Genomic DNA, 25,098 nt, shown 5'->3' on the forward strand with positions numbered 1-25,098 from the left:
ACCAGTAGTATCGCCTCCTCGCGTTCCATCAACACCTGGTTGTACTTGACGCTGTTATTTGTGGTTTTTAAAGCAGCAGTTATTGTGCGCTACAAAATGTAAAAGTTTAGCATTGTGACATCGTGTTTGGACATTTTTACAGCATGTAAAAATTGATGCTGATATTATTGTGATTGATGTGAAATGGCACATCACTAATTGCTATCATACACCATTATGTCCAAAATGACACATTACAAACATAACTCTGAAATTTGAAACCACTGCTTCAAAGATAAAGGTCATTGCATATAGACATGAGAATATTCCGACTGTTGACCTTTATGCTGTTTCTGTCCTCACTTATTGAGGATAATGACTGGAGCTTTGGACGGATGTGTTAGACAGTGCTGAGGTTGTTTTTGGACAATCCCTACTTCCTGTACAAGGAGTGATATGTACAGAAGTAAGGAGTACATTTATCAGCAAAATAAAAAACAATGAAGAAACAAAGTCTTCTGGAAACTATTCTGATCTTTTTCTCAATGTTGCTATTTATGACACACAATTATAATATGACAGATCAGCACTGGCCTAACCATGGCCAACACGCACTTTTGTAATAAACACATGTACAGGCTGCATTTTCTCACATCATTAAACAAAAAAGACTTACATTATATTCAAACCAGTGGCCTGCAGGGACTCACTGAAAGGCACGCAAAGACAGTTGTGTCTGTAGTTGCTGTCCTGAGAAAAACAGAAACAGTTGCTCATGAGCTCAGGAACAGAAGCCTCTTGATTTGAAACATGACATTAAAATATTCTAATAACAAAGTAAATGGCTGAATTAAAAAGCTTGGCCAGCGTGTGACATGGTTAACTGTGTTAACTTAAATAAAGGGAGAGAGATTGCTTTCTTTTGGTATTCTTCACTGACGTATATTTTTTACATTTTACTCGATGAGCTCTGCTGGGCTTGCGGTGCTGGAATGTGACTGCATTTTCTATTGTGAATAAGATTTGGGCTTATGTGATTTACAAATAATTGCGTTCTGTTTTTATTCACATTTTACGCATCTGTTGAAATCAGGTTGTTAATGCTTTGGTAGTGGCTGTTTTAGCTTTGCCTTTTAAAACTACATTTTTAAAAGGGAATAACTTACTAAAAACAAGCCTCGGTTGTCTGCAACTATTTAAACTCAGTCAACTAGAACATTGGCAAATGTATTTATACAAATCTAAGAGGTCAGCAGTTTTACTTTGCATTCATGGAGCTCATTGATCTTAATTTGGATACATATTGGAAAGTGTTACAGCTTGACTTTAAGTGCAACACAGTGGAACAGTTGCGGGTCATTGTGACACACAGCAAATTGCGGGTTGCAGTGGATGTAAGACTGTGGACGCACTGGCAGCACAGTAATCTATTTTGATAATCTCCTGCCAGTGTGCTGAGGGATAATTAGCCAGATCGTGCCATCAGATTGGGGCTGGATTTATGCAAGTGCCAGGTGTTGTCTGGTCAGTGTTTGTGTCTCTGTGTGTGCAAGACACAGAGCTTTATAAATGAGGCTAACAATTTAGTCAATATATGGAAACACTGAAGCAGTCTGCAGGCACAGCATAGGCATTGATGAATGGCACTTTGTATGCGTTTGAGTGTTTTAAAAGGAAATTCATGTTAATGTCCAAGGTCATTCAACACAGAAGGTCGCTGTGCAGGAGAGAGAACTTGAATGAAGGCTGTTGTTTCTTTTAGTGGTTTGTAAAGTTGCAGGGATTGATTACTGCCTCCACCTTTGTTTGGTTCACAAATCATTAAATGTTACATATAAGACGGTAACATGAGTGACATGAGTTATTGTGGGGGGTTCAAATATTTTCTATCACAAAAACCCCCTTGAGTTTATTGATTAAACATGCACTAAGCCTAACATCATATTGGTTCTCCAGCTCTTCTGGGACGACACCAAGACATCGCCAGACCAGCTGGAGACATAATCTCTCCACTGGTCACACCTGGCCTCCTCCCAGTTGGACATGCCCAAACACCTCGCCTAGGGTTTGTTCTGGAGACATCTTGCTCAGATGCCAAAACCACCTCAGCTGGAGGCTTTAGATGTGGAGGAGCAGTGAGCCCCACTTGAATGACTTGCCTGTGCCCCATACAATGTACAGTTGTGGGAACATTAGTTTTTATCCAGATTGGAAAAGCCAAACATGGAGTCATTAATTCTTACACAGGTTTCATACTGACCTTTTGCCAGCCAAATCTTTACACTGGAAACCACATTACAGACCCACAAGAATAAAAGTCTAAATATACCATCAGTGCCACTAGTCTGTGTACTTGTCAGACCAAAATATGTTTAATATATTCCATACCTATTGCGTTTAACTTAACTTATGGAATGCACTTTAGGTTTATTTACATCGTATAGAGCTTCCTGTACGTTTGCCTGTCGAGTAGGAGAAGACAGTTCATGTTTTTTTTTAAACATTTCGTTTAGTAGTTCTGTGATTTTGCTCAAGAAGATTACAATAAAAATCATAAGTTAGTTTTGTTATTAATACCAGCTTGTGCTTTGTAGTTCTCCTTTCACATGCTACAGCGCTCTTGTTGTTTTCCTTTTACTGACTCAACATAACAGTGCCCTCTGGTCATCAAACCAGCTTAATGCAAAATTGTTTTCCCAATTTGGTGTGGGAATAAACGTGACATGCCTGCATTCCCTCTGGGATAAACTGTAACACTGCTAGAAAGACCTTGTTGTCTGCCATAGAGTAAATGCTTTTAGCTGGTTTCAGACCGGTGGCAAGATTAATGAAAAAGATGAGGTCGTTGAATCATACCATATCTAGTTTGGCTACAGCGATCCAAATTTGTGTGTTATAAAAATAGAAGTAACAGTTAAGTAACAGTTTTGAGCAGCTTTGTAGAACAGACGAAAAGTGACATTTAACCTGCCATTATACAAACAATCCACACAGCACTTTTACATATACAGTGAACACAAAAGAATTATGGTTACAGAGCAATAACTCCAGAATGACACAATTAAAGTTTAGTATTTTTATTAAAAAAATAAACCCATTAATTATACTCATCAGGCATTAGCAGAATGTACTCTTCCCCAGAGGCTGCATTAATATTTTAAGGAAATATAACAAAGTAAGACATAATACAACACGACCAGCGGCTACGCAGATTAGCCCTCAGCTGTTAGCCTCCTCCTGGGAAGGATTCCTGTGTTATGCCTTTATGCTGATGCAGCTCTAATGTCAGGCAATTTTGCTGTTCATACCGTGCTAACATTTATGTTTGAAAATATTGCATGCATGGCACTTCTTTAACTGTTGATTATCAAATGTTTTTTTGGCTCATGGAGTTGACATAGTTTTAAGATGAAGAGGCTTCATATTTGCCTCTGGTTTGCTTCCTGTGGCAGATGGCTGCCCCTCCTTCAGCACAGAGGTTCTTCCTGTGAAAATTGAGTTTTTCTTCCCCGGTGTCACAAAGTGTTGCTCAAAGGGGTTCATCTGATTGTTGTCTTCTCTATTGTTGCTGGCACTGCACCTTACAATATAAAGTGCCTTGAGGTGACTGTTGTTGTAATTTGGCGCTAAATAAAATAAAAATGAATTGGATATCATTCTGTCATCATTCTGTGCTAAAGGTCCATTTCAGATGTTACTCAGAGCAGTTTTTTTCCTCCTGTGAATGCAGTTTTACATTTGTTACAAAAAAAAGAAGAGTCAATAAAGTAGGTTTTCTATTTAGACCTGTGGTCCCCAACCTTTTTTGCTCCACGGACCATTTTTCCATGTCACGGACCGGCCTTTAAGGTGTGCCGGATAAATACAACAAAATAAAATGATACGAGCAAGACAACTGTGGTATTTTGTAAATATAATAATAAACACAAATTCATTATTAGCAGCGACCGCCTGAAGTGCGCCGACAACATTGAGAGTAACGTCCTCCTCTCTGCCCTTAATGCTCTCTGGTCACTATGGTAACGCGTAAATATTTCTTTCAAAATAAGACAAAACTACAAAACAAATATAAATAAACCCCTGAAAAACATAAATTTCACACCCGAGGCTCAACTCTCGCGGCCCGGTACCGGTCCGTGACCCGGGGGTTGGGGACCTCTGATTTAGAGAATGCATAGATGTTTCTTGTTTTACGTCAAAAAAGAATCATGACATTTTTGGATTTTAGAAGATTAAAACAAAACTGTTGATGGAGTCACACTAGATTGAAGTATACGGAGATATTTTCTTTATTTGTTCATTGTTTGGATATAGAAAACAGTCTGGAAAGAGATTTCTTGTTCATTGGTAGCTCTCAGTTACTGTGACAAGACTGATATTAGCTACAATTTTGCACCAGTCTCCTCGCTGTGTGCAGGTGCTCATACGAGCCTGAGGCTTGTCTTCTGTGCCCATTTGATATAACCAGGTATAGAAATAGTGTGGCAGTCCTTAGTGAAGAGCCAGCTGCTGTAACCACTTTATCTGCTGTCCAAGGCTTTCCAACACAATGAGCTATTGTTCTCTAACCATGTATTCTACTTTTGTCCCGTCTCCTACTAGTCTGCATTTTGTGTCTGCACTTGTTGCATCACAGTCCTTCTTTCATCTCCCGTCTTTGCTTCTTTGTGCTGAATATTTTATTTGTGCTTGTTTGCAAACCAATCCTTCCATTTTACTTGTTTCTTGCATATCCACTTAAGTCCAATCCATTCTCTTAATTTGTCCAGCCTGACCTTTATTACATCTCCTCTTGCCTCCAGCTTTTGGTTCCATTTCTCTGGACTGTTTCTCCATCCGTGCTGATTTTTTCTTTCCCCTGGCAGTTACTCAACAATGAGTGTGAGCGTGATCATATCAGAGTTAAAAAGTGTGGTGAAGTCAAACAAAGGGGAGAGCTTAATGCAGACGGTGGATTATAGCTGGAAACAGGACTTTGCACTAAAGGCTTTTTTAAGGACGTGGCCTTACTTTCCTGGACGGCCTGTGTCATGCAGTGACAGTGGAAACATGTAGTCTCGCAACGTGCACATGCCGGATTAGTAACGACAGCTACCAACATCAATGTTCTCAACTGTCCATACTGCCCCAGAGCATCACTAGCACAGTCAAAGAGACGCAGTTTATGGCCACTCCCCACTCTGATCTGTCCACCTAAATACCCACTGACCTGTTTTCTGTAAGCTCTTCTGTCCGGCCTCTGCTGACCAATGTAATGAAAAAGACATTCTGTGGCACAGTAAAGTGAATAAAGACAAACAAGCTCTCATTTAAAACTCTGACCTTGCTGCTTATCCGTGTCTCTGTGTACTGGGAGGTGTACGGATATGGGAATTGGAAATCAATGTACCGAATAGGACGAGGCAACGATTTCAACTCTTCCTCTTTTTTTGCCTTGTTCCCTTTCTTTTGTTCAGAGGCAATCACTGCTCTGTTTGTCCTGTCCTTGTCTCTGTTGTGTAGGCTTCCTGTTTTTTTTCCCTGCAAAGAAAAAAATCATTTGTAAAAATCAGAGCAATATTTCAAAAGAAACACTCAAGTAAAAGTACAGTTTCTTTTTGAGACAAGAGCATGCAAAGGATTTCTTGACTGCTACAATTATTTGAAAAGGTGCTTCATATGATAGTTGATGACTTTTATATTTCAGTATTAACAATAATAATAATAATAATAATAAACATTTTTAAAGGGTGCTTACAGGTAAAGATGACATAGTGAAATATTACATAAAGCTGACTGTAGCTACACTGTGATATTTTCCATTCTTCAGCTACACACTGTTAGGATCAGGGTTTCTAAATCAGTTGCTACTGAGTAAAGTCTAGGATCTGCTATTTCTTTGTGATGTTGATGTCATGATCCGGCTGCGTGCAGGGAGGAAACGGACCCAAACGCAAAATCACTAGAAACAGGATTGAACTTTTGATGTGAACTGACACATTGACAGGATCAGGAGTGAGTCTATTGTTTTTAATGTCCATAGAAGCGGGAGAAAAATAATCATTGTAACTCACCACCGGGAGTTGCTTAACATCGTCCATTTTATGGCGGCATCTGCGCCGCTTCCTACGGGAAGGGGAAGTGGGCGAAAACAGCTGGGCCTCCGGCGTGCAGACTTGACTAGGGGAGACAGAGCAACTAAGAAACACAGAACAACAACAAAGAGACACAGACAGCTACTAAATACTCAGAAAACTAAACAGAATACAAGAAAGCCAAAGCGCTAGACTATAGAATAAACTGGGGCAACAAAGAGAACTAAGATCATAATACAAAAACTCAGAGACACAAGAAACTCAAAGCACTGGGTCACCGACCCAGGACCGTGACAGTTGAGTTCAATTCAGTTTTACTTTCATATGAAAGTTGCTTAAATAAGCGTCTGTGAGTCGTTTGGTACCGGGCCGCGAGAGATGAGGCTCAGATGTGAAATTTATGGTTTTCAGGGTTTTTATTGTTAACTCGGTTTCCCTGGGTCTTTTCCCGTGTTGTAGTTTTGTGTCTTACTTTGAAAGAAACATTTACGTGTTACCATAGCGACCAGAGAGCATTAAGGGGCAGAGAGGAGGATGTTACTCTCAATGTTGTTGGTGCATCTCAGGAGGGCGCTGCTAATAAAGTTACACAACCACACAGTGAATTTGCGTTTATTGTTATATTTACAATATACCACAGTTTTTGTCTTGGTCGTATCATTTATTTTGTTGTATTTATCAGTGACACCTTAAAGGCCTGTCCGTGAAAATATTCTCTGACATTAAACCGGTCTGTGGAACAGAAAAGGTTGGGGACCGCTGGCTTAAATCACCTTTCTTTCCCATTCTGATGCTGGGTTTGAAATTTAGCGGTCGTGTTGACTAAAGTCAACACTGAAGTCAACACAACCTGTTTGAACACATCTGTTCACACTGCCTTATTCGCTTTAGTGCTGATTTTACCTGTTGTCAAGTTCTGCTTTGCAATTTTAACTTATTTTATGTATTTTATGACTATTGCTTCTTTTATGAAATTTCCCCTTGTGGGACTAATAAAGGTATCTTATCTTATTAATGTTGTTCTTTTGTAAGGTGACCTTGGATTTTTGAAAGGCGCTCTCAAATAAATTGTATTATTATTATTATTATTAAAGTCAGAGAATTGCTGCCATGCGATGTTGATGAGCAGGCAACGAGCAGTAGAATAGGCTTACCCAATGAAGCGAGTGTATTTCCAATATTTAAGGAGGAGAACAGTTACTATTAGCAGACTTCTGTTACAGTATATTATATGTGTACAAATGAAGCACTACTTGCCGGTTGAGCACCAAAGTAAAGGAGTGTACAGCAGAGAGGTGGCCAACTCTGCACTCCATGCCAGTTGCAATTACTGCTATCATTTTAGCTCCAGTGGTTAGAGCTCATTAGAAATCAGAGACAAGCCATTGTCGGGACCTTTGTTAAAAATTCCTTGCAGTAGCTCTAATGAAAGTAAACAATGACATTTGCACATGAACTTGCCAATCAGTCTGACACAAAGACAGAGGCAGGAATTCAAAATCCCAGCAGGGCTCAAAACAGGTGTGTGTGTGTGTGTGTGTGTGTGTGTGTTGTAACAAAAGGGAAATAACAGTATTTCTATGTTAGTTCTGCTGCCCTCGGCCTCTCCACTGCTCAAAACTTCTCTCCCAATCCTAATTTTCCAGGTTGACTTATGACTGTTATGACTGTGTACATCCTGCATGTTGATGCTTCTCATTTTGACCTTCAGCCCATCTGTCTTTGTCTTTCTTCAGGACCCCTCAGTGCAAAAGGTGGGCGGAGGCAGGAAGAAGACGGTGTCCTTCAGTAGTATGCCCTCTGAAAAGAAGGTAAACTGGAAATAAATGATCAAAATCAGTTTCACATAGATTAAGCAGAATCTTAAAGGGAATTCTGATTATCTCAAGGGAAGTTACATTACAGTTACATTAGGGAAAACAATGCCTGTAGACTGCAGTCAACTTGTGATCTCCTTGCCTGACCACTCAGTCCAGTCACTGTCTTCACATTTACTTTGGTGTGCCAAGACCACGATAAAACAGGGATTATACAGCAATCAGACAGTCAGATGGCTATTAGTTTTCCCTTGAACTGGCTCAAGTAGGCACTTATATGCCACCTGTTTGCAATAATGGTGATAAATATCAAATCTATTGCCGTCTACATGAGACACATGGTGCTGTACCAGAACCAAGGGCGTGTTGCCACTAGTGACTCTCAGCCACACACTGGGCCATAAATTTGCTGGTGTTGCAACTGATGTTGTAGCTGTTATGATGAGCCGATAGAAGGAAGCAGCGACACTCCTCTGTGAAAACATCAAAACTAACCTGGCTGTCGTCAACTGCATCACCCACAGTTAGAAGATGTTACTGTAGATGAATGAAAATGAAAAAAGATGTGTCCCTCCCTGTAAAGAGACTTACAGATGTGGGTACCATTTGAAAAAAAAAAGGGGGGGGGGGTATGCTGCTGCTCTGTAGGGAAGCAGAAAAATGTGTTAGGCTACTGTACTGTATTAGTATTACATTTAGAAATGATTTCATGTTAAATCATGAAGGTTATGCCAAGAAAGAGCATTACATATCCAACTTTTGATCAAGAAGGAAAGAAGTTCAGAAGGTGTTGCACTGTCTTTTTGCAGAAAGCATATGATACGGTACCAACTGTAGTACTGCTGAATAAATCCAGGAGGCAGGGATGTATGTGAGGGTCGAGGCTCCCTTGATGGAGCTGGGAGGCAGGATGAAAAAGGAAGACAACAGACAAAGTTCATAGATGAGACACACGGCCCAGTAGAGGACATCATGAAGTCTTTTTTTGATTGTCTGGTCACAGACTTTCACACCAGTGTCCTGCTGGAGGTCATTTCAGTAAGGAGAGATCATTACAAAGAATGAACATGATTTATTAAGAGACAGAGTATAGATAGGTGTTTGGCCCATCTCAGGGGAACAGAATCCCAGCTGTGAAAGGGATTAGAGCAGGGAGAGCAAGGCCGGGAGAAGGTGATTGGACACAAACAACTTTACAGCGTGGGAAAGTGGGAGTGATAAGGCTTGGATTTAGCTGGCAGCACCTGGGAGCGGACAGATGTGAGACCTTATTGAACTTAGCTCAGGCGGTGCTCTTCCTGTTCCTCCTTGCACAAAGCAGCTGATACTGGTGCTGCTGATACGTCCATAACCCTTGAGCAGGACCAGTCTCCTATCTGTCCAGCTCTCCTAGAGTAACTGGCTGCCTCCTACTATAGCCTCCATGCTCTTTTGACTGTGCTAGGAGACACAGCAAACCTGCCAAAGGAGAAAGGAGCTGCAACCTCTGTAGGGTCGAGGTATGGCCTCATTCTACCAATAGCGAAACTAACCCAGCTAAATGCAAAACCAGTGAAGAAACATAAAAGTCGAGGGGGAATAAATGTCAGCTGTCTCCACCTGTAAAACCATTCCTGTTTAACAATTTCTTCCTTTTCCTTACCAGATTAATATCCGACACAGAGACATTAATAGGACATATTCCAATAAATTGAAAGTATATTTTGTCTGGAATAAAGAAAATTCACGTGTGGACAGTAACGTGTTTTTGGTGATTTTAATTTCCAGGTCAGCAGTGCAGCCGACTGTTTGGCGTTCATGCAGGGAGGGTGTGAACTGAAGAAGATCCGGCCCAATTCTAGGGTTTACTGTCGTTTTTACACACTGGATCCAGACTTGAGCTGCTTACGCTGGGAGCCATCCAAGAAAGATGGAGACCGGGCTCGGCTTGACGTTTCCAGCATTCGTGAGGTCCGCACTGGGAAGAGCACCGAGACCTTCCTCCACAATGGCCCTCTCTCCGAACATCTGGCTGAAGAAGCAGCCTTCTCTATCATACATGGAGATGACTACCAGGTAAGAATGGAAAAAGAAATGTGTGTCAGCAGAAGAATAGTGTCAAAACATCTGTGTATAAACATATAAACGAAGAAAATCACTAGTGTACACCCAGCCATTAAACCAGTTATCCATGTTTCCCTACAGTCTCTAGACTTGGTGGCATTGTCAGCTGATGTGGCCAACATCTGGGTAACAGGCCTTCGTTACCTGCTGGCTCATCCTTCCATCGTAGGAGGGGCTGGGGGAGGTGTAGCAGGAGGAGGACCAGGTGAAGGAGGGGGGGTGGCCGTTGAAGGAAGCCTGGGAAGCAAGATGAGGAGCGAGTGGCTGACAGCAGAGTTTGCCCAGGTCGATGAAGATGGCTACGGGATCGTGTCAGAGGACGTAGCAGTCGCCACCATCTGCAAACTGTGCCCTGGTATCAAGGAGGCCAAGGTGACAAATATGTAATACCACAGAAACTTGACTTGCAGTATTAGATATGAAGCACCACCAGTGCATAAATGTATTCTTATCTGAAGCTGTATTTTCTTTGACTTAAGAGTAACAGTAAGCTCCAGCTACACAGACAGAGTTAGAGACTGCCTTCAGACATTATCAGAGCAGCACAAGCCAGATTTCCTTTGGAAGTTGGTGGAGACCAAAAACCTAGCAAAAAGAGAATTATTTTGGTTCTATAATCAAGGATATGATATCAGATGACTGCTAATATTGCTCCATAACTGTTGGCTATACTATTAGGAAAGTGAGGGTCAAAACTGTAGAAAAACCACAGCTGCTGTTCACTAAAACTGAAACTCTAGTGTGTTTGTGTTGCACATTAAATCTGCAGAATTAAACAGAAAATATGGAGCCTGATGATCTTTAAATCTTTGAACAGAGAAAGTTGAGAAGGAGGCTGTCACACAAAGCTTACTGACTCAGAAATAACTGGAACATTTGAGTTCTGTCATAACGATTTGCTCTAGGTTTTATACCCATAATGCTAACCCCCAGAGCTGCTGAGATATTGTGCATTAACAGAACTTACACATTGTAAAAAACAGCATCATCATTTAAGCTCTTTGCAATCAGGACTGCATTTCAGAACGACATGTTCAGCTACAATCACAGCTAAGTGATGTGTTTCCAAATAACATTGATTGGAGCAATAGGACATTTAATCCCTCTTGATGACGGATTTGTGGCTGTTCTGCTTTTCTCTTTTGGATTGCTGTTGCCTCACGCAGGACCGCTCCTTCTCCCTTTCCCTGCCTCGTGCCTTATTTGCTTACACACAGACTAAGCTAGGAAACTTAGAGAATATAAATGTCTGCACTGGCACACATGGGCGAGAACACAGAAGATACAGAAAGGAGAATTCAGAGTAGACAGAAACGATGGCTACATTGTGTTATATAATTGAATGTGGCTCGCTTTAATATCCTTAATGAAAAAAGACAAGTAAAATGTAATCCTCTTTGCCAACTTCACTGAATGAATGAGACATAATAACTGAAGTTCTTGCTTAATTAACTGTCCACACTTTCCTATTTTCATCCACTTCCGCTTTGTTTTTCCTCAGGTGCGTCTCCGTTTCAAGGAGATCCAGCGCAGCAAGGAAAAGCTGACCTCCCACGTGACACGTGAGGAATTTGAGGAAGCCTTCTGCGAGCTTTGCACACGGCCAGATGTCTACTTCCTAATGGTGCAACTGTCCAAAGACCGCGAGTGTCTGGACCCTCAGGACCTCCGGCTCTTCTTGGAGACAGAGCAGGGTTTGTCTCTGGCTACCACTGAGGGCTGCTGGGAACTATTGAGGCGTTATGAGCCCTCTGCTCAAGGCAAGGAGAGAGGGCTGCTGGGTCTGGATGGATTTGCCCGCTACCTGCAGTCTCCAGAATGCCAGCTGCTTGACCCAGAGCAACTAGGGGTTTGCCAGGATATGAACATGCCTCTGTCCCACTACTACATCAGGTGAGTCAAACAGATCAACATGACATCTTTTAAAAAAACAAACAAAATTAAAAGGGTTCTTTTTCTGAACCAGTTAAAGAAAAAACTAGGAGTGCACAAACAAACAAACAAACAAACAAACAAACAAACAAACAAACAAACAAACAAACAAACAAACAAACAAACAAACAAACAAACAAACAAACAAACAAACCAGAAATGATTTCTACACCAGAAAATGAGGTGAGCTGTTAAATGTACTGTATATATAAGTATAGTTATGCAAACCCCCTGCAAATCTGATGGGCTTAAGAGTACATCTCAACACCAAACAAATACCACAAGGAACACGTTTTAGTTACAGGTGCCCAAAACATTTCAACATTACTCTGTCCAGTGTAAAACTCGCAGCTGTCATGGTTCTGGGTCTTTTACATCGAAGTATTCTGTTTGATTTACTTTTACTTCATGTGCTTCTTTAGTATTGTGAGTCTTTAGTGCTTAGTTCCAGCTTCTGTTTTTATTAGAGGTGATGTAATTCTGTCTGTTTCCTGTTTTACAAAGTCTTACTTGCAGTGTGCTCAGTTTGAATTGTGTTCAGCTTTAAGGTCAGTTGTGTCATGCTCCTAGTGTGTTCCAGTGCTTTCTTGATTGTAATTAGTTTTTGTGTTCTGGATGTCACAGGCGATGAAGACTCGTATTTTGCTAAAAGGTTAGCAAAGGCGATTTGACGCAAATTAGCATGTTGTCACAATTTCAGTGGGATTGCAGGTGATTTTCTACTGGAAATGTACATTGCCATTACAGGTCAAAACACCTGGTGAGAAAGCAAGTAAACATTACTTTAAGGCCAAGGGGCTTACATGCTATATGTTTTTGTGGAATTACATATTTGTTATGTTTTTAGACGAATGAAACAAGTGTCCCCACCTCTGAGGTGAAGCTAGTCAGAACTAGTCAGAGTGTATAAAATGAGCAGCCAGTTTGAAGATCTAGAAATGGCCTTTAATAACACCATAGAGCAAAATGTGCGTTGTAAAAATGTTGTAGACTGCATATTTTAACACATTATCATGTATACTACTTTAAATTTTCATTTAAAACCAGTTAAAGCCACATTGTTACACTATTACATCATGTCTGTATGCCACTCTGAATTAATTCAGGGACTGGTTGCTTTTTCAAGGCTGGCTGCTGTAATGTGGGTTGTATTCAGTGGCTGAGAGGAGGAGGCAGAAAACTCAGCAGGACAGTCAAAAACTCACAATGACACTGGTACTGGGAATTCCACAGTGCTTGTCCTTCAATAAACACACTCTTCAGCAAGGCCCGGTTGCTGCTGTTGAGTGGAGACACTATCCCAGCTTGCATCCTACATCCTGCTACCATGTGCTGGATATTCTCTGGGCACCTTTGCACAACCTGCAACTTGGGTCCTGTTGGCTGTGGTAGACTCCTGCTTCTGTGGATCAGGTGCTCTGCCTTTTCTAGCCACTGGTAGAATGTCAGGCACTTCCTTTGTCTGTCGATGGTACATCCCATGCAGGGGATTGGTCATTCCTCTTCCTCTTTCTCATCACCCGCTGTTTTCAGTTGCCTGAGGCACTCTTGGAATGGCTCACCTTGGGGGTGATGTATTTGTGGATGTTTCATGTTTTGGCTCTAATCCTTGCTCTTGAGGTCTTGGACTTCGTGTGGAGCTCCACGCATTGTAAGGAGTTCTTTTGAGGAAATAGATGCCACTGATGGCATCCATCTCCTCCTCTGCCTCCTTGGCTCTTATTTCTACCATTCAGCTAGCTTTCCAGTACCTGTCTTTCCTTCTGGAGGTATTTGGCTGTGCTGACCTTGCACCTTCATCATGCTTCCCGTGGGTCTGTGAGACACCCAGGTACTTGTAGCTCCATAAGTCTTCTTATGGACAGCTCCAACCCTTTACCTTCCCTCTATTTGCAGCCATTCAGCTACACTTATCCAGTCCAAATGACATCCAAATGTCCTCACTGTAGATCCTGGTGAGGTGGATCAGTCACTCCTGGCATGCAGCTTGATGCCATCCATGTCCCAGAAGTGTCTAATGGACACTAAACTTCTTAATTTATATCCCTATCAACTTTTTGAAAAGAGCTGATTGAGGGGATTACAACATAAGGACCCGAAGCACACTGCGTTGCAAGTCTTTATTTTCAGTGTCCTTCATGCTTTTATCAGAGCAGCTTTCCAGTTGCCTTCTTCCCTCCACACCACAGGTCTTGGCAAATAATAGGAAAGGCATGACCAGGTGATGAAGAACAGCTGTGTGGTTCAGCCTCGACTGCTCCACCCCTCCCATGCAGATGAGCCACACACCCTGCCACAGAGGCAAATGCACAACAGCAGTGGGACAGTCCATCACCTTGGTATATTTAACACTTGATGGTAACTTGTGAGACTGCCTTGGAGTTGGCCTCCAGCGTTGTCTCCTTTTGAGTTCCTGATGAGCACTCCAGCATCCGTGTGTGGGACATTAAATTATAGACTTTCCTAGGTGGTGCTCAGGTTGGTCTGACAGGTTTTAAATCCCTGGTCTATGGCTCTATTGGCAAGGACCTGGTGCTGGTGGAAACACTGCACTTGCTAAGCGTCCCAGTAATGGAGTAGCGTTAACGCTCCGAAATCATGACTGCCTGTTAAGCCTTTAGAAAGTTTATTGATTTCTGTATATTTTTCCCTCTTGCCTATATTTTTCAAGAAAAAGATCATTGAACATTGAATTAAATGTTAGTAATATTAAAATGACACATGATTTGTGTTGCTGAATGATTTATTGTTGATTTGTTTTTCACCCTCAGCACCTCATACCGCTCCTACCTGTTGGATGACCAGGTCCATGGAAGAGCAGATCTTGGAGGACTGATCAAAGCCTTGCAGTCTGGTTGCAGATGCCTGGAGTTGGGAGTAACTGATGGCCCAGAGGGGGAGCCTTTGCTCGGGGTTGACTGTGGGCCTGATATCCCACGACACCATCATCATCACCATCATCATCACCACCACCATGCACCAGTCACTATCCGCTCTGCTCTGGAGGTGGTCAATAAATACGCCTTCCTGACCTCTCAGTACCCTCTTTTGTTGTACCTGTGTCACCGTTGCTCCCCAGACCAGCAGCACACCATGGCACAGAGCTTGAGGAAGGTGTTTGGATCACGCCTTTACACTCCAGAAGCCCTGCCGGTCAGCCTGGGAGGACGAGCTACAACCTTACCCTCGCCTGAACAACTTAAGGGACGCATTGTTATAGTGGGGAAGAAACTCCCTCCAGACCATGAAGGCTGTGATGGGGAAGTGTCTGAGGAAGATGAGGAGATAGGCGGAGGTGGACCTCTGGCAGGAAGAAGAATGACAATACCCGGTGAGGAGGAACTGGGTGTGGTCTTGGTGGTGCCTCCACCCTCTCAACCTAGGAAGCTCCGTCTCCACAAAGAGCTGTCAGACCTGGTGGCTATTGCTCGAACTGGAAGTCGTAGCTTCTATGCCCAGCGAGCCAGTCACAAGCAGGCTCAGCAGCAGACTCCCCCCAGTAGTCCATCCTCTCCCAGCACACCGGTGGCTCCCGAGCTGCCTTACTGGACACTGTGCTCTCTAGGCGAAGGAGAAGCTGGACGGCTGACCAGTGAAAGCCCAGAGGACCTTGTTATGTTTACCAAGCGCACCCTAACCAGAGTACGACCCAGCTCCGTGCGTCTGGACTCCAGCAACCCTAACCCACAAGGGTACTGGAAAGGAGGAGTCCAACTTGTGGCCTTAAATCAACAGACCCCTGGCGCAATGTTGGACCTTCACCGAGGCCGCTTCACACAGAACGGAGGCTGTGGTTATGTTCTCCGACCTGCCGTGATGCGGGATGAAGTGTCGTATTTCAGTGCCCACACGCAGGGCTGCGTGCCAGGTGTCCCACCTCAGACCCTTCGTATTAAGGTCTAGATGTTACTCTGTTTTTCCCCAACATTACATTTTTCATTCTGTCGCACTAACCCTCTGAGGTGATGAGATGACTCTAACCTGTGGCAATCGGGATATGTACTTTTGCTCTCTATTCGATTCAGTATCCTGTGTTAGCCCTGCATTAGTGTGTACCCTGCCTCTCGCCCTATGGTAGCTGGAATGCAGGCAGTTAGTGGGGTTAAGTTTGTTGATGATCCTAAATTGCCCATAGGAGCAATGTTTGCCACAAGCAAAACCCTTTTTTATGAGCATTGTAACAGAGATTAAATTAAAATAAACTAGATTACATTACATTGTTCAACCCTCTAAATCAGGGGTCTCAAACGTCAAAGAGCTGTGGGACACTGCTGGCACTGTCATCCTCATGTGAGAGCCACTTTAGTGTTCAAGTAGTACAAAAAAACAAGCAAACAAAGAAGACATCCACAAATATTTCTGAAAATGCAGTGTTTTGTTTGTTTTTTTGTAAGTTTCAGATATTCTATAACAAGACAAAACTGCAAACGTGAAAGCATTTTTTCTTCTCACTCTCAACTGAAGCCTTTCATTGAACTACCAGATAAACAAATTGGTACCCTCTTTCTGGCCGGACACGTGGCAGCACTATAATTATATAATTATAATTTTGTTTGTATTTAACAAAATAAAAATGCAGACATAAGTGTACACATTAGTTTGTGACTGCCAGTGAAAACTGTTTTCTCTACAAATAACTAACAACAAGTTTGTCCTCATGTTGCCTTCACATTAAATCATTTTTTGCTTTTTAAAGAACTTATTTTAACATTGGACTCAACAACAAACAAATCCTCCCTCACAGAAAAAGTCACTTCAAGGGCCAAATTGCATTATATTTCTTCAGGTCAATATACAAGCAGGGGTGACGTGGCCCCTGGGCCGTGAGTTTGAGACCCCTGCTCTAAATACACTAAAACGCAAAAGTGTAAAACAAATTTAACATAAGCTGCTTGTGTTTTACTCTGCAGATTATCAGTGCCCATAACCTACCCAAGCCCCAGGGTTCAGGGGCTAAAGGAGAGGTTATTGACCCATATGTGGTTCTGGAGCTGCATGGAGTACCAGCTGACTGTGCTGAGCAGCGGACTCGCACTGCTGCTCAGAACCAGGATGACCCACTGTTTGATGAGACGTTCGAGTTTCAAGTAAGTTATGTTACTACATTATGAAACTGGCTGAAATGTTTGCTGCTGCTCTCTATTTATTACATTTTTTGGGAATATAATAGGAGTGAGCGGCTTCATTAATAACAGTCAACAATATTATATATAATTCATGTAATTAAGATCATTAATAGATAGTTCCCATTTTTATTGAACTGCATTTACCTCTTGATGTGAATCAGCTGCATTTTAACCTAAACTTCATGTTTCCTCTGGGTAACTTTCTGTTGTCCAAACAATGTCTCGATAGCAGGTATGTAGGCTAAAATTGGGATTCTTTAATTTAATTGACATCTAAACACATCTACAGAGCCATACTTAAAGCAAAAAGTCAGCATTTCCAGGCTGGCATTGCATCCATGACTGGCAGTTTAGTGCTTAAAACGATTACCTGCTGTTTGGAAATGGATGTTATTCACTTCGTCATATGGCTTACACTTTCAACCAGGCAATTTTTTTTCACCATGATGAAGCAGCATGACCTCTGTGACCTCTGTGCCTAAAAAAATGAAGCCGATGCAAAACAGCGACAAAATCCTGATATCCCTCTAATGATGTTGGTAAAGTTGTCTTTTCAGTTAGTTTTTGCTGGGTGGAATAAAAATCATACAGTTGGAGTGACCTTTTCACTGATATTTTAAAAAGATTTTGGTGCACCATTAGGATAACAGACCTTCTCCCAGGTCACATTATTTGAGTATATTGAGAGTTGCACACCATTGACTATACAGCAAACACTGAGAAAGCCATAGTTTAAGCCATTTACATAACCGCTTCAGCGCCTTATAATAATCCTGCTTATAGACTGCATAATATTATTTTGATTTTGTAGAGAAGATTGTTTGGGTTGGTTTTTCCTAAAAAAAGAAAGTAAGCCTGGAGACGTTTAATGGAGCGCAGGATGCTTCAGAGGTTTCAATTCAGTGAGATTACAGTGAGAAAGAAAAGGAGTTTGAAGCATGACATGATCAAGAATCATCCACTAATCTGGTCCTCTCCAGACTCCGATTTTATTGCATAAAGTTGCATTTTAATGTGCGATGTGGTGTGTCCTAGATTATGCATTGATATGAAGAGGAAAATGTCAACACATAAAGGAGTCTCATATGATTTCAGAGAGGTTTATGTCTGTTCTTATTTGGACTGCACCTGCTTAAAACTAAAGTCCAGAGTGCTTAATTGGAGGAGAGTCAAGATCAAGATATAAATGAGATAATATTATGTATTATGCACTTATGCATGCAGTGAATTTATCATGGGAGATGGTACTTGATGACTGGCTGATGGCGCTTTTTTGGTACCTTTTGCTGACAGCGGCTTGCATTACTGTGTCTGAGCTATAATCATAAGCTGTCGCCACGGATATGTGCTCTGCAATCACACGATATTCACATGTGTATGTAGCTCCCTGCAGACATAATGTACGTCCTTAAGGACTGAAAAAGAAGGACATAATACCTGTAATCAAGAGACAGCAATTGCACTCTCTTTGGCAGGAGATGACATAAAATGAGATTTGAGAACGCATATGCATGAGATGTAGCTGTGTCCCATTTAAAATGATACCTTCATCTGAGTGCTACATTAGGCAACTTTGGTGGTGGGCCAGCCGTACACAATGTTATTATTCTGTTAGTTTAACGCTTAGACCAAAGTTCATTCTGGTGATCGACAAGAGATCATTCTTCACAACGAGGCTACGAACAGCTTCAGTTTCTTTCTTTGCTGCTCACAGTGAGCTGACAAATAAATGGTGAGTATATCAACATCTATATATCTATATATCAGGTCTTCAGCTGGACTTTATTTATCATAAATATCGACACACGATTTATGATTCAGTAACAAGTCTTTAATTAAGGGAAATCACCATGCCGACATGGCTACACATCGGTGTCAAGTTAAAATGAGCTTAGATTCAGGTCTTCAGGAATCAAATGAAGCCCCCTCCTGCACCGACATTGGTGAGAGTGTAAGTGTTGCTTTGCTTTTGCAAACAAAATATGTTGCTATGGTTGCTAAATGAAGCAAAAGGTTAACCAGAATTGTTAGAGAAAACCACTTCCCCATGTCCCCATGTGCTGCCAAGAACAATAAAGCAGCGACTACTCTTAGCTCAACTGCAATTTGCCTTTAATTTTGCCATCTAAAATTGTTATATGTCATATCTATAATAGAAAATGCAGCATTATGAAACCTTAGTGTTCTTAAGCCTGAATTGAGCTATTTTTGGATCTTCTGCATACTCATATCTGCATTTCATGGCCAGGTGAGACAAAAGTCTGACTCCAGTCTTAACTCAGTTTTGTTACTACATTTTAGTAAGTGCTGCATGTGTACTACGACATACCTACAACGCCAGTATCAGTGTCTTACCACACACTAACCTGATCTTGGCTGAAATCATGTGAGTCGGCTTGTTTGGATTGATTTCTTATATATTCCTTTTCTCACGGTTTTCTTCATGAAATGACAGTGTTCACAAAAACATGAACAAACTGAAATAAATAGAGGAGATGCCATACTTATCTGGGCCAGTATTGCCATGATAAGCCTATTGTTGCCAGCTGATTTTGACAGTGAATGACAGATAAGGTGGTTTAAACCACCTAAGGGGAACAAAACTAGGAAAAGGAGCCTGTTAGAGAGTCACGCAAGGCAAACAGTGTCGAAAATCATCTTATCTGATGCCCACATGGATCACGCCTGACCATAGAAACAAGCTGTATGTTTGCAAAATGTGTTGGGGAATGTTGATCTGGTGCTGGATTCTGAAATGTCCACATAGTTGTTTGACTCTGTTTTGAGCAGTTCTTTTATTTGTCTGATTTGTCCATGTAGCAACTGTCAAAAGGTTTGCTAAAAACTGAGGTCAGCTGGTTTGAATAATGTTGGAATAGCATTTGACATGTTACACCGTAGCTGTCTGTAAAACCAGAGCTGGGCAATGAAATAAAGCTGTACTTGAGATTACATTCTTTCTTGATTTTTCTTGCTTTCTGTCCACGATGAAATTACTCACAGTGGCTTTTCCCTTTTTGTCATCACTGCTAAAGACTTTATTGGATTTGTCACTGGACAAAACTGACCAGGGGCTCTATGCTTACAGTGTACACTGCCAGAGTCTTTAGTCTCATTAGCATTAGAGACTGTAACCCAAAACTAAGCAAGGAACTGAAGGGCAGTGCGCCATGTAACACACATAAGAAATTCAGGACCCTACTAACATGCAAGCTGGCCTTCAAGAGCAGCTGCTCACAATCAGACACAGTTGATTTCATGGTGTGTGGTTAAGTGTGGTGTCAGCCCTTTGCTCTCGTATGTCTTAATAGAAAATTTCAGGCTGACATTCACCAGTCGTGAGTACTGGGGTGCGTTTCATTTGTCAGAAATCCAACAAGTGAAAACATGTTGGTAGAAGCTTTTTAAAAAAAAAAATTCAAAACTTGAACCCTCTCATTTTAAAAAGTAGTAATGTACAGTACATTGTTGTAGCTGTTTATAGCTAGCTAGTGCCTAACTGTGTATAAGTGATGTAAATTTAATTATCAGATGATGAGCACAAGGCTCTCAGCGTGCCCTGTTTTTGTGTTACTACTCTATAATGCACCAGCTACACGCGCACCCTTCAGGAAAGTGGAATTCAAAGAAGTATAACATAAGTAACCATTTGTCCTTGGTGTCTGCATTTTAGCCACAAGCTAAGCATGCATTATTTGAGAAACTAGACAATTTCTATAAAATCAACCCACTGAAATTTATTCTCATAGGATGGCCAATGCAGGCAAAGTGAGTAACTCCATGTGAAGAGGCTCTAACAAAGCTGTAGACGTCATCTGCAGGGCTGGAAGAACCTCCTGTGGGGGCTGTTGTATCAGTAGCTTTCTGTTAACCCTGTGAGGCTTAGGTCATCAGTTACCCATACTTCATCCACCCATTTTCTTCCACTTATGCTTTTCATGGTCGTGGGGGCGCTGGAGCCTATCCCGGGGTACACCCTGGTCAGGTCGCCAGTCTGTCGCAGGCTAACATATAGACACAGACAACTATTTGCACTCACATTCACCTATGGGCAATTTAGAGTCTCCAGTTAACCTATACTCACTAGGTGCATGTCTTTGGACTGTGGGAGGGAGCCGGGTGGTGTTTCCCAACCACTGTGCAGCGGCACATAGGTGTGCTCTGGTTCCTCCTGACTAGTAATCTAAGCGATCGGGGTGAGTAACGGGCAGAACAATTACATTCTCTTCCACTAGAGGGCAGTACAACTACCTGCTCTAATTAAATTGGTTGCCAACTGCCAGTAAAATAGAAGAAGACGAAGAAGAAATTACATAATAGTCATGCTGCGAGTGAGACAACGCAGCGCATAATAGCAATAGATAAATATTTTAAAAGAAAAAGTAGTCAGTCTGACCTGGATCCTGGAGAAAACTCCGACCCAGATGAAGGCCCTAGCATGAGTGGTGATCAGAAGAAAGCAAAAAAGGTATACTGGGGACAAACCGAGCCAATTCTACTTTACCTGGTGTTTGGGGGAAAATAATCAATATGCTTTTGTGACATTTTTGTTTGGTGTTGTGCCGTGTGATTTTTCTAATGTGAAATATGTGCTGTGGCTGAAAAAGGTTGGGAAACACTGATCTATGCTCCTGCCCTTTAAGACCCTGCACTCTTAAACTTAAACTTTTTTCTGATTGGCCAGCTTCCAGAAGCTTGCTGAGGGGCATACCTTACAAACCAACACTGCAAAGCACACACCTTACCCTCACCTCAACTCAATGCCTAATTTTTTAACATTAACATTTTAACATTATTTCAGCAGAAAATTAGAAAAGATTTGTTCATTTCATTTAAAAACTATTTCCAGGCCTGAAATATGACTTATATGGTATAAAAAAATCTAACTAAAAGAAATATGAATGCATTATTGCGAGCATAATGTAAGCATGGACACTGAGTCTTGCGTTGAGATACTGTCCTGTGTCTTATTGTCTGGCTTTGAAGAAGAGCATTTGGTTTGAAACTGATTGAATTAACTGTCAAAGCTCTGCTCAGCCACAGGCATGCTGCTGAAAAATTGAGAAAGTTGAAATCAGAGCGAACGGGATTAGAGTCATCGTTTCATGCACACGTGCATGCGCACACACGTGCACACACGTGCACACAGACATGCAAACACTGTGCTGCTTGTCTATGCATAAAACTAGTTCTTTTATTTACACCACTGAGACATAGTAACTCCCAGATCAAAGCAAAAGAGACACATTCATAAACAGTTTGGTCATTGTGTAGTTGAGTTCCTTCATCCTAAATGATTCTAAATTATTCTAAATGTTGCAAAGAAAAATTTTTAGGCAGTTCTATTCACAGCAAGGAGAGTGAATGCATTAAAAGTGCTCTATACTGTTTTATGGTTTTTCGTTGTCTTTAGTGATTTAATTCAGAATGTTGTCTTGATGTCAGTAGACAAGTTATTTCATTATCTAATAGTTGCTATTTGGTATCTTATTAAAGAGTTCTTAACACACAGTTTCCATTCTGACATAGGTGATCCTAAAGCCTCTTAGTTTTAGCTTTTTCTAAAGACGCTAAAGAAAAGCGTCTGGACTTCTTTAAGTTGCTTGAAGACGTTTCACCTCTCATCCGAGAAGCTTCTTCAGTTCTACGGTCAAATGGTGGGGAGTCCCAGATTTAAACCTAGTGGGAGTATCCCCCCACAGAGGGACAAAAGGACCCCCTGATGCTGAGTCTTGTCCTGTGGAGGTGGCTCTTCTATGCTATGCTACATAGAAGAGCCACCTCCACAGGACAAGACTCAGCAGTCCATCTGCATCTTAAGGATAAAGGTCACTCTTTCGAGGATGCCAATGTTCACATTTGGGACAGAGAGGACAGATGGTTTGAAAGAGGAGTGAAAGAAGCCATCTATGTCCACTGTGAGCGACCATCTTTGAACAGAGGCGGGGTTTACGACACCAACTCTCTGCCATCTATAATCCAGTTTTGAGATCCCTTCCCAGACGCCTTAACGCCCACTCACATCCTGGGCCATCTGACCTCAGGAATTCGCATGATAAGGTGGGGCCAGGTTTCACAATGAACACACCCGAAACTCTGGCTGATTGGGACCCACGCCCAGTTTCACACCTTGGCTCAGGCGATTAGAGGATCATCAGGGGTCCTTTTGCCCCTCTGTGGGGGGAAACTCCCACTAGGTTTATATCTGGGACTCTCCACTAGGGCTGGGCGATATATCGAGTTTTTTAAAAATATCGATATATTTTCATACGAGATATAAGATGTGACAATATCGTTTATATCGATATAGTCTATGTTACGTTATAATTATACTTGTGGAGCCGCAGATTTGCCTCTCTTTCGTCCACTTTTGTCTCCACGCAACGTTACTCTGCCTCGCCTCTCCTTCACTGAACACAACTCCGCCTCCCCCATAGCTTCACCTGACAATGACAAGGCAATGACAAGATGAAAGCGGAAAATCTCCGTTAGCGAGTTACCGCGGATGGCCCCGTGCGTGGGGCTGGACGGCGTCAACGTGTTAGCGAGCTAACCGCGCTAACGAGCTAACCGTGCTAACCGTGCTAACGACATGCAGCCCGGAGGGGCTGCACGGCCTAAAATCCTTTCATTTTCTCAAAACTCGACAGTGCGCCTTATGTATGAATTCTGGTTGTGCTTACTGACCACGAACCGATTTTATGTGGTACACAGCGCTCAGCAATCTGTCAAAAAATGTTTTAATATGACTTTGCTAAGCTACGGAGCTGCACGGCTTGATGTCGGAGGATTACGGCTACCGGGGAGGAGCCTCGCGGAGTGATACGTACTGTGTGTGTATAAGGACCACAAATGGCACCTGTTCAGAGACGTGGTGCAGCTGTGAAATCTGTCTCTTTGTTATTATGCTCAGCGTCTATTAGTTTACATTTTGACTGCACAATTGTGAGCTTTTTGTTATGCACAAAAACAACATTTTCTTTTATTTATGGACCATGATTATTTAATAAATGCTGATAATTTATTTTTGAGTAATTTCTTCATGTACATCTATGCTGTATGTAAATAAAAGTGCCCGTGTGACATCTGGGACACAGTGTGACTAAGAACTCTCTTTTTGTTCTTAACTTATGGCTTAAAAAAAAAAAAATCGAGATATATATCTTATATCGCCATCCAGCTAAAAAATATCGAGATATGAATTTTGGGTCATATCGCCCAGCCCTACTCTCCACCATTTGACCGTAGAACTGAAGAAGCTTCTCGGATGAGAGGTGAAACATCTTCAAGTAACTTAAAGAAGTCCAGACGCTTTTCTTTGCAAGCTCCCAAAGAAACTTTTCTTAAAATCAGAATCATCTTAAAGAGTACAAACTATATTTGTCCCCACAAAGATAGATCTGCAAGTACGCACACAAGCAAAACTGTATATTCTTTATAACAGTGCAGTCAAAGCTTAAGAGCAGCCAAGACCTAGTGACTTTTTCACTGCTCCTTTATATACATATACACATATACATTTAAGAGCAAATATCACATTATTGCTCCCACATTGTGTTGCCGACCAGTTCTGTTGTTTTCATGAAATGCAACTTTTCTACCTCAGCATCATCATACCCATCCAGCCCTCCTGTCTGTGACCCAATTAAGTAGATACTTTTAGAGACGTAGGCAGATAAGGATGACTCAAAATGTTTTGTTCAGGGTTGCTGTTGGGCAGAAGAATGAATTGGGAACCAATTAGTCTTGATGCTGTGGTCAAAAGTTCCAAGGTTGAATGACTGTACATGATGCATGCATGCTTTAATGACTTTCAAAAACAAGACTTGAATGAACAAATTAGATGTTTGTTTCTTTTTAGGTTTTTCTCTAATACACACAGGGACAAAAGTATACCTACTGGGAAAAAGAATACATACACCCCCATTAAGATTTGGTTAAATGGCCCTGACCAAGGTGCATATCGATCACACACTTTAGCTAGCCATCAACACGTTTCTGGGACAATTCTGGCAGCTATGTGACCGCTCCTCTTGGCAGAATTGGTAGAGTTTATGTAAATGGCAT

At 41.7% G+C, this 25,098-nt stretch overlaps 1 protein-coding gene across 1 annotated transcript in view; it reads left to right on the plus strand.

Moving 5' to 3' along the window:
* Window positions 1-25,098, plus strand: part of plcl1 (phospholipase C like 1) — a 135,548-nt gene that overhangs the window by 73,383 nt on the left and 37,067 nt on the right. Inside the window, exons 2-7 of the mRNA XM_086266754.1 lie at window positions 7,790-7,864; window positions 9,638-9,925; window positions 10,055-10,345; window positions 11,475-11,866; window positions 14,677-15,802; window positions 16,816-16,992. Coding sequence (XP_086122880.1) covers window positions 7,790-7,864; window positions 9,638-9,925; window positions 10,055-10,345; window positions 11,475-11,866; window positions 14,677-15,802; window positions 16,816-16,992 — 2,349 coding nt within the window. The remainder of the gene's footprint in view (window positions 1-7,789; window positions 7,865-9,637; window positions 9,926-10,054; window positions 10,346-11,474; window positions 11,867-14,676; window positions 15,803-16,815; window positions 16,993-25,098) is intronic.

This window comes from Aulonocara sp. 'chitande type north' Nkhata Bay, linkage group LG16, assembly GCF_057382095.1.
Source record: "Aulonocara sp. 'chitande type north' Nkhata Bay isolate Kocher_YH1m ecotype deep benthic linkage group LG16, A_spYH_male_GT1.1, whole genome shotgun sequence".
In the NCBI taxonomy this organism is placed as follows: Eukaryota; Metazoa; Chordata; class Actinopteri; order Cichliformes; family Cichlidae; genus Aulonocara; species Aulonocara sp. 'chitande type north' Nkhata Bay.